This window comes from Mauremys mutica, chromosome 1 (genome assembly GCF_020497125.1).
Source record: "Mauremys mutica isolate MM-2020 ecotype Southern chromosome 1, ASM2049712v1, whole genome shotgun sequence".
In the NCBI taxonomy this organism is placed as follows: Eukaryota; Metazoa; Chordata; order Testudines; family Geoemydidae; genus Mauremys; species Mauremys mutica.
In genome coordinates, this window is record NC_059072.1 from 100,867,953 (window position 1) to 100,880,756 (window position 12,804).

The 12,804-nt window shown below is 44.7% G+C and overlaps 1 protein-coding gene across 1 annotated transcript; it reads left to right on the forward strand.

Annotated features, from left to right (window-relative positions):
* The first annotated feature begins 1,961 nt into the window (after window positions 1-1,961).
* Window positions 1,962-12,437, forward strand: LOC123344102 (C-type lectin domain family 2 member L-like). The gene is made up of 6 exons (XM_044979933.1): window positions 1,962-2,388; window positions 5,214-5,297; window positions 9,149-9,309; window positions 11,361-11,464; window positions 11,761-11,914; window positions 12,353-12,437. The coding sequence occupies exons 1-5, from the start codon at window positions 1,962-1,964 to the stop codon at window positions 11,876-11,878; spliced, it is 894 nt and encodes a 297-aa protein (XP_044835868.1). The 3' UTR covers window positions 11,879-11,914; window positions 12,353-12,437.
* Window positions 12,438-12,804: the final 367 nt, after the last annotated feature.

A 12,804-nucleotide genomic window follows, 5' to 3' on the forward strand; every position in this document is an offset into this window, starting at 1 on the left:
GGGCTGCTGCTGCTACCCCGGTGGGGGAGGGAGGAGAAGGAGGCACTTACCGTACAGGGTGGGCTGTACCCCCTGTACCCACACCCCCTGCCTGCAGCCAGCCCCGCACTCCCTGCCCTGCCTGCAGCCAGCCCCTGCCCTGTCTCCAGACAACTCCTGCCGCACACCCCTGCCTGAAGCCAGCCAGTCCCGCACTCCTCTGTCTCCAGGCCTGCCAACCCTTGCCGCACCCCCCTGCGGCCCTGCCTGAAGCCAGCCAGCCCACCCCACATCCCCGTCTCCAGCCAGCCCCACACCTCTTGCCCTGCCTGCAGCCAGACCCTGCCTCCAGTCAGCCCCATGTCCACTGGTGCCCTGCAGTTCCCAGGGCAGTAACCCTGCACACCTGCTTCAATGAGAGGGTCAGGGAACAGCTGGGACCCACACATGTGCACACCCTAGGGTGACCAGACAGCAAGTGTGAAAAATTGGAATGGGATGGGGGGTAGTAGGATCCTATATAAGAAAAAGACCCCCAAATCGGGACTGTCCCTATAAAATCGGGACATCTGGTCACCCTAGCACACCCCCAGGGAGTGGCAGGGACCCACACATGTGAAACAGAGCTCAGTTCTAGTTCAGGCCCATCTTTTTAAAAAAGAACTTTAGGTAGGGTTAACGTACATCCGTATTTTCCCAGACATGTCCAGCTTTTTGGTTCTTAAATCGCCATCCGGGAGGAATTTTTAAAAATACGGACATATGGTAACCCTATTGGTACAAAAAATACATACTGTGGCACATCCCTTAAATCAGAACTTTTTACAGGGAACCGGTTGCTAAGAAATGAAAGGCTTTTTTTTACATGGTTTTTTTTTTAGTCATCATCCCTGCCGGGGCCCCGCCGAAAATGTTCAAATTGGGCCCCGCACTTCCTAAAGCCGGCCCTGGGTGTGTGTGCGTGTCTTCACTCGCTTCAGGTGGCATTTTGGCAGCGGGTCCTTCACCTGGAGCAAGTGAAGACAACCCCCCCCTCGCCGCTGAAGTGCCGCCGAAGACCCAGTAGGGAACCATGCGGTAAGTACAAGCCCCACGTGCCTGTCTCCCCTCCCCCCATCCAACCCCAACCCAACCCACGTCCTGCCCCTGACTGCCCCCCTCAGAACCTACAATCCATCAAACCCCCCACCCCCGCTCCTTGTCCCCTGACCACCCCCGCCTGAGACCAGGGGTGAAAGTAAGTCCAGTGACTTACCTGTATGCTGGGGCCAGCTCTGGCCCCCGGAAGTGGCGGGCCTGCTTCTACCGCCCCAGCCCTTTAAATAGCCACCAGAGCCCTGGACTAGTGGCGGTGGGACTCTGGTGGCTCTTTAAAGGGCCAGGGCGGTAGAAGCAGCCAGAGCCCTGGACTTTTTAAATAGCCCCAGGGCTCCAGCAGTGGGGCTCTGGTTGCAATTTAAAGGGCCTGGGACAGGATGGTCCCGCGGGGCTGGATGCGGCCCATGGACCGCAGTTTGCCCATCCACAGGCCCATTTAATAACCGGTTCTACACCAGCTTCTAAATGTAACAATCGGTTCTTGTGAACCGGTGCGAACCAGCTCCAGCTCACCACTGCCCACGCCCTATTTTTTTTTGCAAATACTGTTGTCTCATTCGCCAGGGTAACTGCTACCCCCTCTGCCGCTCCTTGTGCCAGGGTTTTACCCTCTGACAACGCCTCATCCCTGGGCTTAACTGTCTCCCTTCGTCCCTCTCCCCCTCATCCCTGATTTTGCCTTCAGCCCCTATCTTAACCCTGCTTCCAGCTGCTTGGGCCCCCGACCAGTCAATTTCTGCCCCCTGCTCAGACCCTGGCCACCCCCCCCCTGCTCCGATTTGTCCCCTTTGCCCCCTATTAACCACTGTAAAAAGCAGCCAGCAGAATCTTACAGCTAATACGGGCAGAGTGAAGGGCAGCGGCTTCAGCCGCTGCTACTGAGCATGCGCCTACACCACACTGCTATAGGCCGCGGCGCGGCGCGCGAGAAATTTGAATCTCCTCCTCCCCCGCTATTCCTGATGGAGGCGGCTCTGGAACCGGAACCGCGGACGCCCGTGCAAGGGCCGAAGCAGCGGGAAAGGCCGGGCCCGGACTCGGGTTATGGCTCCAGCACCCACCGGCGTCCGCAGCGTCTGTCGGACTCGCCCGAGGCTGGGGTGGGAAAGTTCTCGCTCTCCGGAGCCGGGGGCGAGTCGGGCCCCAATAGCCCCGCAGCGGCCGCGCTCGCAGACGAGTCCGACCGCAGCCTCCTGCAGGCGGATGAGGAGCCGGTGCGATGGGGACGGGGACGGGCACGGGCGGCTTCCCCGGAACAGCGAGGCGCAGCGACAGACTCGGAGCTCCCAGCGCCGGTGAAGCGCCCTTGCGGTGAGAGGAGGGGGAAGGCAGCAGCAGCTCCGTGGGGGTGACTTTCCGGCCGCCTGTGGGTGGGTGTCCCGCGTGGGGAGGGCACGGGGATTCGTACAGGGTCCCCCTCGAGGATCGTCCCAGGTTAAATGGCTGGGAGATCAATAGCTTTAAAAAACCTAGTTCTAGGAGGCGCTGCCCCTTGAAATGCCTTTAAATCTATTCTACTTCAAGCAAGGGGATTCTCTGCTCCTGGCTTGGAGCCTACTGCACGATGGATACAGCTACCCAGCAACACCTCTCACCCTCCAGCATCTCCTCTTAGAGCTCCAGTCAACTGACTCAGGCTTGCTCAGCTCACACTCTGGGGCCAAAAATAGCAGTATAGCTATTGGACTAGATTCCTGGCTCCCAGACCCTCCCCACTTTTTTTTTCCAGCTGAATACTCATCACCCTATCAAATTTATTATTCCAGTGGCACTAATACATTTGTTGATGTTCATGATGACAATCACACTGCACAAGATCTTCCTGCCTTTGAGTTTCTGCCCAACTACAAGTCCCCTTACACATCCCCCTCCCCTGGGCGGGGGGAAACGCATACTAGAGGCCATTAACTCAAGCAAACCCTCTTCCTGCAATGTTTTGCTCGGTTTGCAAGTCGTTGGGCATTATGAATTTCCCCCTTTGAAGTGGCAGGTGCCCTCTTGCCCCCCACCCCACCCCTTTTGCCCAATCCCTGCAGAGAGGAAAGCATCTTTCCTGTGTCAAATAAATATGGAACTGGGCAACTTGAGTTGCATCAAGTGGAAATGTTTTTAAGTTACAGTGGCACCAAGTGGGGCCCCAATGAGTCATGTGCAACACAGAAACCTATAAGGCTGAATATCGGTTTCAGCCTGAGCCCAAACGTCTACACTAATATTTTTAGCCCCAGGCTCTTAGATTTGCGGCCATGGGCCTTTTTTTTTTTTTTTCTGTGTAGATGTACACATGCAGACCTTCTGACTCAGGTCCATGGCCTGACCTGTATCCACACTGCAAAATGACAGGGCCTGAACCCAAGTCATAGTGGGACTTGGGCTAAGATTCACCCCCTGGATGAGTCCTAGGACTCAGGTCCTGAGTGCTTGCTGAAGTGAGTCAGACAGGTGTGTGTGTATAGATGGTAGGGAGGTTTGGGTTCAAACCTGAGTTTGCACCTTGGTTTACAGTGGAGTGTGTGTATATTATATAAGGTCTCATCAGCAAGGGAGAAACAGACTGTCAAAGAAGATATGTACAAAGTTATGGCAAATGCACAAAAAAACCTGAAAAAATAGGGGTTTTTCTTCTAATCTCTCGATTCTAGTACTAATAGTAGACACATCTCTGAATTATTTTATGAAACTCCAGTCCTGTAAATTGTTCCATGCACGCATGGAACTTGGCCAACTAGTAACAAATAGCTTAATCTACTTTTTAACTTCTTAACATGACTAGATTTCAACTAATGGTGTCCCTTTTTAAACAACAAAAAAGACTGGCTTAGTGCTTCAATCTGGGAATTTATCCTCCTTACAAGGCCCATGTTCTGTTCCTGGCTCTGCCGCTGACTGAGGCCTTGTCTATACTGCAAATGCTTTGCCAATATAACTGTTCTCATATAGACTGGCAGAGCCTGCTAGCGTAGATGCAGGATATGCCAACAGAAGATATTTTGCCCCTACTTGTGGCACCTCCTTGCATGATGTTAGCTCTCTCCTGTCAGCACAGCTGGGTCTATAATGGGGTTTTTGCTGGCATAGTTGTGTCTGCTGGGGAGGAGGAGTCACATCCCTGACCTCATAGCTAGGCTGACAAAACCTTGTAGTGTAGGGCTGGCCTCACAGTAGTGATCTTAGGAAAGTGACTACGGGTATGTCTACACTGCAATCAGGAGATGTGATTGCAGCACTTCTTACTCAAGCTAGCTTTGATCTAGCTACAATGATATAGCATGGCAGCTCAAAGCCAAGTACTCTCTGATCTGGAGGAGTGATATGGAAGAAGTTTCTCATAGAGCTTGTTCCCATTCTGCACATTGCAGTGTGATATCAACTGCTATGCAGATGGTTGATAACATAGTGCAGATTGGTCTTCTGCTGATGTGTTATGGCGAGACACCTCCCATATATTTAAATCTCTATATCTCTCAGTTTACCTATATTTGCTTCACATGGATGTTGTAGGCCTTAAAGAGAGACACCTCTACCCCGATATAAGACGACCTGATATAACATGAATTCGGATATAACATGGTAAAGTAGTGCTCCTGGGGGGGGGGGGGGGGAGGGGCTGCGCACTCAGGCAGATCAAAGCAAGTTCGATATAACGTGGTAAGATTTTTTTTTTGGGGCTCCCAAGGACACCATTATAGCGGGGTAGAGGTGTACTGTCAACCTGAAACTTAGTTGGTTTAAAAAAAAAATTACTTTAAAAGTAGTTTCTGGTCCCACATTTAATCTTGAGTCCCCATGATAATGTATCTAACTTTACAGTTATAGTTTTCTGTTTTTAAAACGTTTTCTTTTCTCTTGCTGTCTGAAAGTAACACAGAGACTGACTGACAATGAAGAGTGCTATCACATGAATAAAATACATTGAAAAATAGAAGTAACTAAATTTTTCTTTAATTTTTCACTTATCATTGGGATTACTTGTTACAGTGTTCAGACAATAATGTCATTGTTTTAAAGTAGATGTAGTCATTTTAATTCCTTAAGTGCTTTGAGAACCTCCAATGGAAAGTAATGTAGAAAGGCAAGGCATTCATAAGCATTATATTCAGTATAATAAGACTGGGTGCTGACTCTTCTGATTTCAGGTCAGTGCTCCAACAGCGTCTGGAAAGTAATAGCTGGTGTCACTGTGGCTGTGGCTGTGGTTGAAGCTGTGGTTATTTTGACAGGTAAGGGCTTAGAACAAGGGGAAAACATCTCCTTGGACATTTTCATCTTCTGGCTTGTTTCTAGAACTGAGTGAAACTAATGCAAATGCTCACAATATGCAGAAGACTTAGATTCTTCCTTGCATCCCTGGCCAAAACTCCTCATGGTACATTAAGTAATATATAGCACTTGCATGATATTTCATGGTTATCGGGTACACATTTAAAATCTAAACACCTATCTCATGTTAAGTATTGGTATTTCCATTTTATTCAAGCTTCCCAGCCTTTTGTTTGTTTCACCCCATACTCAATTGACTAAAATATGTTGATTTTTGAGACCACTAAATTCTTACTGTAGCAGCTCCCTGTTAATTTGTAATGCATGCTCACTCGTAGGAGAGTTCAAATTTGGCCCTTTCTTTTGCATACTCCTTTCTAAACATCAGCAGAATTCAAATTTGGTTTATCAGTTCATGATCCAAAATATTTAAAGTATTCTAGATCCAACTTGAATTACTATATTTTCTTTCTCTGAAATCCCCCTCATGAGTTTAATTGGATTCAGTAGTCGTTTTGTCCCCTCAAACTGTTTTATAGTGTTCTGTGTGCAGCTAACCAGAAAGGATTGAAAACTACAAAGTTACAAGGTCTGGTAACTGATATAAAATCCTGAATCAATGTCTAGAAAGCAGTGATAGTCTAAGAAACCAATCAAGTCACAGTTCTGAGGTCTGATACCTTAGAAAACCAGCAGGGCTAGAGAGTTCTGCCATGTATTTTAGGGTAGTGCCCATTATTAGCAAATGCATAAGTGGTACAATAAAGATGGGAAAAGGTTCAAAATATAAAGGAGAGAGATAAAACAGAAATGTATTAATAAAAAAAAAATGTCAAGGACTAGGTAGACATGACACATATTTTAGCCATTCAATAGCTTCAGGGTCATCAGTATGGAGTTTGAAAAGTCCTCCTGATAAATCAGCAGATGAGCAGCCATTCAGTAGATGTATGGCATCTCCAGGTGCACCTCATCTACACAGACGGCTGTTCCTGAGTCCCCAGAACTGGTCATTTCCTGCACTTCACCCAGCATCTGAACTGATTGAGCTTGCCCTAGAGCAGGGGTAGGCAACCTATGGCAGGTGTGCCAAAGGCAGCACGCGAGCTGATTTTCAGTGGCACGCTGCATGGGTCCTGAACACCAGTCAGGGGGGCTCTGCATTTTAATTTAATTTTAAATGAAACTTCTTAAACATTTTAAAACCTTATTTACTTTATATAACTAAACTATTGTTGTATATATTATAGACTTACAGAAAGAGACCTTCTAAAACCGTTAAAATGTATTACTGGCATGCGAAACCTTAAATTAGAGTGAATAAATGAAGACTCGGCACACCACTTCTGAAAGGTTGCCGACCCCTGCCCTAGAGATAGCATGGCAGCTCAAAGCCAGGCAGTCTCTGATCTGGATGTGTGATGTGGAAGGAGTTTCTTACAAAGGGAGTAAATTGTTCCCATTCTGCTCATCACAGTGTGATAGCATCTGCTGTGGAGATGGTTGATGATGTAGTACAGATTAGTGTTCTGCTGATGAGTTGTGGTGAGGTGCCTCCCATATATCTTTGAAAAGTGGCAGTTGTGGTGTCAAAGAGGTTTTTTGCTACAATATAATGCCTGAATTAGGTGATGGGATATTTGAAAGGACTGGCAGCCTCTCTGTACTGGTTGGTCTCATAGGGTATGTCCACACTACCCGCCGGATCGGTGGATAGCGATTGATCTATTGGGGATCGATTTATTGCGTCTTGTCTAGACACGATGAATCAATCCCCGCTGCGCTCCTCGTTGACTCCAGAACTCCACCAGGGCGAGAGGCAGAAGCGGAGTCAACAGGGGAGCCGTGACCGTTGATCTTGTGTCCGTGAGGACAGGAGGTAAGTCGAAAGAAGATACATCAACTTCAGCTACGCTATTCTTGTAGCTGAAGTTGCGTATCTTACATCGACCCCCTCCCCCCAATGTAGACCAGCCCATAGCCCTTTTTCGTTCTCATTGTCTGATTCAATTGCACATCAACTAGTGTTGTGCAGAGGGAGCTTAACCTTCTCCAACTGAGTAGCAGAAAGCTACATCACTTTACTATATAAACAGCATATGCCAATGCAAAGCCGGAAACAAATATTGTGTGTCATCACTGTAGTTACAAGCCTTTAAATCACACAATTCATTAATATCATCCTTTTTCTTTCTAGTTCTCAATTCCGAACTGATATTGGTAGCTGCTATGTCAAATTATTGGAGCTGGTAACCAAAGCTTTATGCTACATGAAAGCAACTCGGAATTGCACTGGGGGTACTTGGGTATGACTGAGATCGGAATTTGGTCCCTGTCTCTTGCTTCATTTTCTTCAGTGTATTCACTTTTCTGTCCCATCTGATGCTTTCTTTTGTATCACTTTGTTTCTTTTCTTTCCCTTTCATTAGCTACTTTCTTTCTTTCTCATGTTATTCTTTACTCTCCACTCTGCTTCATTTTTTTACTTCTAGCTTTAGAAGTAAACTGCAAAAGGAAAATAAGGGGCATGGGCACTTTATTCCCTGCTGCATTATGATTTATAGAGAATGACTAAGATTATTTTTAAATGGGTTTGTTCTGTTTGGTTTTTTTTAAATTAAAACTTCAGATCTTGCCTTCTTGGTAAAACACTGTGAACTCTATGTATAAGATATGTTGCCAGGGGAATAACTTTAAAAAAATGTTGGTTTTTTTTCTGGGTTTTTATATGTCATAAGAAACTAAAGACAACTTCCCCAACCTTTTCTTTGCATGTCACCTTTAACCAGTTTTTCCTGTCCTTTTTTCCTCCATTCCTGTCCCTTCTTCCTCACTCCATGCTTCCTCCTCCTCCTCTACTGCAAATGTTGTGTTCAGAAGAAAACCAAAAACTGCTTTCCTTCTCCTTTAGTCTGTGAGGAGACAAGTCAAGACTTAACTGCAGCTCCAGGTTGCCATATGCAGCATTTTGTTCTTTCTGCATCCTGTGTGCAGCGCAGAGGGAATGACTGTCACTTCAACTGCCTGCAGAGAGCAGCACTGCTACTAGCTTCAGAAGAAGAGGGAGCACTATGCCATTGACTTGCTGTCTTCCGGCCTTAGGGAAAATGACTTGCCCTTCTGTCTCAATTTCCCCATCTACAAAATGGAGATAATATTCGCCCACCTTCTGAGGGTTGTGAGGATTAATTTAATATCTGTACAGTGCTTTGAACATAGCATTTTTTATAAATAGTGCTTTATAAGTATTCTGAAAAATCAGGCACTCTTATTCTGGAATAAGAACATCCACACATGGAGTTAATCAGGAATAGCTATTTTGGAATAACTCCCTGTGAAGACAAGCTCTTACTTGGATTTTTGAAGCTATCACACACTAGTGCTTTATACCCTATAGAGAGAGGAATCACTTCTCCCACCAGTGAAATGCAGCTATCACTGTAAGTAGTATGTGGCAGCTGTTTAACAAAACACAACATTGCAGAAAATTTGGGACAGAAAATGGGTCTATCTTTTTATGGTTTTCATACCACAACTTATCATTGAGGTAGCAGAGCCCCTAGTGAAGATCCTTGTGTCCTTTTGAAATTATAAGACAAAGATAGATTGGTTGCACCAGGTACTTATTCCAGTTTAGTTTGTCCAGGAAAACTGACACTCTAAAACTTCAGCTGGAATTTCAGTGATACTCAGACTGAGGTTTAGTGATATTCAGCTGTTTTGCTCTATCTCAGCAGCCTGTAATCTGATGGCTAAGGAGAATATAACATGTCTTAGAATGTGACTTTGCTGTTTGACTTTTGTCTCCCAGGAACTTTCTCTCCAAAGGTCAGGCAGTGTCCAGAAGAATGGATATGTTTTAGAGGGAACTGTTATTATTTTTCCACTGATACAAAGAGCTGGGATGACAGTAAGAAGTACTGCATCTCACATGGCGCAACACTTCCTGTGATAAAAGAGAAACTGCAACTGGTGAGAATGTGAAACTATTTTACCTGTTTTAACAAACATCCCATTACTGACTTATCTTATGTAATCTGTTCTGGAGGTTTCCTATATTGATTATTTATACAGCAATATAAATGTCTGTGGGAGAATTAGAGCCAAGACAATACTGCACCCACAGTCTAATAGTAAAATATTACATTATCATCCTCTAGAGACAGAGCGGGTGGAGAAAGTTTTTCAGAAAGTCAGTGTAGTGGCAGGTCAGAGAGAGGATTAATAGGTAATTGGGATGGACCATTTATCTTCAGTCCATTTATAAAATAATGGAACAAATATTCAAAGGAGAAAATATGCTAAGCTGGGGCCCTATTCTTCCACTGCAGGATATGAATGATTTCAACTGGAATTAATGACTTATGGGACAATTGGGGCTCAGAGTGGAGCCAATAATAATGGAATGAACATAAAAAAGAAAGTGGAGACTGAATATGAGGGTATGGGGTATAATAGGATAGGAAGTAGTTTTCCCCAAGGGAAATGATGGCAACCCCATTGCTTGGAAACCTCAAAACTAAAGTTGACAAAACACTAGAAAATGAACTATAGGGAATAGTCCTTCGCTGGCCCTTTGGAGATGCAGTAAATGACCTAATAGTTTTTACGGGATCAGTCAACCAAGAAACTGTTATTTAAAGGGCGAGTGCCTGCTGAAAAACTGTTCTTAGCCACTGGGCTTTTCCATTTATTTATCTCCTTCCCATGCATGGGTGTTAAAATGACAATCAGTTTATTGTGCAGACGAGATAAGTATGGGCAAGGGGATGCAAATTTAGGAATAATGGCAGTTGAATAGGGTAAGAGGAATTTGATGTGCAGGAAAGAATGGTAGTGAGAGACCTGGAGCTGGGCTTTCTGAAGACTTTTAGAATAAACTGGTGACTATGTGGAAACAATCTCATTAGCCTCTGCTGTTGATGGAAATGACATGACTTTTTGTGAATTAGGGTGGAAGTTAGTTCCATATTGTGCAAGTCTTCTGCTTCAAAATAGATCTTTTTAATTCCATCAGTAGAGACAATGGTGGCCTTCAGAGACTGCATTTATCCCTAGTTGAACTGACACGTTTTTATCTACAAGCCCTATAAAAATACTGAAAAGAGTAAGGAGGAAGCAAATGGATTTCAATAGAAATCTCTTTAGACATAAGATTAGGAACAGAAAGAAGTTAATCCCCTGTCTTTTTTAATAAGTAGACTACTTCATTTGAAATACCACTTCTTCAAGTCATAATGCCAATAATCAATACATAATGAATAAGGCTGCGAGTCTTTCATGGAGGTCACGGATTCCATGAATTTCCGGGACCTCTATGACTTCCGCAGTGGCCGGTGTGGCTAATCCCAGAGCTGCTGGCCTCAGGGACTGCCTGAGCAGCGGCCCTAGAAGCCTCGGAGTAGTGGGTGGCTGGTGGCAGTCAGCCCCTGCTGCCAGAGCAGGGGCCAGCCATTGGCCCCCAGGACCCCCAGAGCAGCTATGGTTTAGTCATGGGTATTTACAGTAAAAGTCATGGACAGGTCACAGGCCGTGAATTTTTGTTTATTGCCCGTGACCTGTCCATGGCTTTTACAAAAAATACCCATGTTGACAGTAGCTTCTTGAATGATGGAATAGCATCCAGTGAGGTTTTTTGCTGCCTTAGTTGACACTCTTTCCCCCCACCCCCCTGATACCTAGTAAAAGTAGTAAATTTATTAGCAGCTTGCACAGGGAAATGCAGAGATTTAGGTTGGTATTGGTTGTCTCCTGCTTTGTAAATGTTCATGCATGTCTTTTTGTCAACTGCCTGGAATCTAGTTTTCTTAAGTATATTCATGTATTGAGGCCTGGGGTCCCTTTTTCCCCAAGGAATAATTGTTTTGATGGTAATGGGTTGTTATTATTATTATTTATTTTTAAATTCAAATCAACAGTGACGGCTTCTATTCCTGTCCTGTGCAGAGCAAATTGCATAAGAGGGAAGGTTCAGTTTAGGATGGGCCATGAAGAAAAATATTTTCTGCTGTTCTCAATTACAGGAGAACATCAAACGCTTGAGACAGAACCATTACTACTGGATTGGGCTAAGAAAGGAAGCAGCAGGATGGCAGTGGGACGATGGATCTCCATTTACTAATGATGTGTATGTTTTTCAGCTGTAACTAGAAACTTGGTGTGGGGTATTGGCATATGTCTGAAATCAGAAAGAAAATGAGTTGCTGTCAAAGCAGAGTTGAGAGAAATTGTATGTGATTATTTTTAATTCACTAAGATATTTAACTTCTGCAACAGCAAAAAATAGGTTGTTTGCTGATTCCTTCTTTCTTTAATTGTATAAAACTGGAGCTGTAGAAATTATTGGTGATCCTGGCTTTTCACAAACATTTATCTTCAGAATGAAAGTGATTCATTCCCATTTATTTTTTTTCTTCTCCCTAGCATCCAATTGGAAAATGAAGATGCAAAGCTGAAGTGTTCCTTCCTAAACAGTGACAAAATTGTTACTGTAGATTGCACATCTTCAAGACGCTGGATCTGTGTCAAAGAGTCCAAATGAGTCTTTTTTCATCTCCAGTGAAGTTAGTAGTGCAAGGTGCAAACATAATCTGCTTCTCCCCCCCCCCCCCCCCCAGTGGAGTTTATTACAACTTGCTATAAATTCTAATGAGTTCTGTAGAGAAATGTAGTACATAGAACTCTCCTGAACCATAAGATCTAAGGTTCTGTGATTGGAGGCCTGTTGCAAGGTGCATCAGGGTATGCCTATTAGCTAATGTGCCATGACAAGCAAAATCCAGCTCCTGTGGACATCTGCGCTTATTTATTTATTTGTGTGTGTGTGTATATATATACATATGTATGTATTATGATAGCGTTCAAAGTCAAGATCTGGATTATGCTAGATGCTGTATAAACTCATATGAAGACATTGTCCTGAAGAGTCAGCACCCAAAAGTATGTGTGTGTATATGTATGTGTACGTACACACACACACATATTGTGATTCATATATCCATGTAATATGTTATAGGTCATTGAGGCCTGGTATGAATGACGTATGCTTGACAAATGCCTGCGTTGCAAGTTAGCAGCTAAAGCAAGAACTTAAGGTCAAGGACTATTAGAACTCTTTTTGTGCAAAAACAATCTTATGCCCTGAGAAAAACATGGAAAATCATCAGAAAAGGTAATAAGACCATCTGGACTGATATAAAATTGTATAAGAATTGGAGGAAGTGGCACGCCTTGGACCATGGCAGCCCACCCAGGATTGTCTCTTTGGAGTTGTGTGGGTAGAAGGCCTAATAAACAAAGGCGGCAAAGACCTTATGACGTGACAGAATGGACTATGAATGGATGCCTATTTTTTCTGCAAATCGGAGTCGCTTATTGATCCAGTCTACTGTGTGGATATAGATGTGATTTTTGCCGGCTCTCCACATCCTATGATCTTATCCTGATGGAAGGAACCTTGACTGGCCA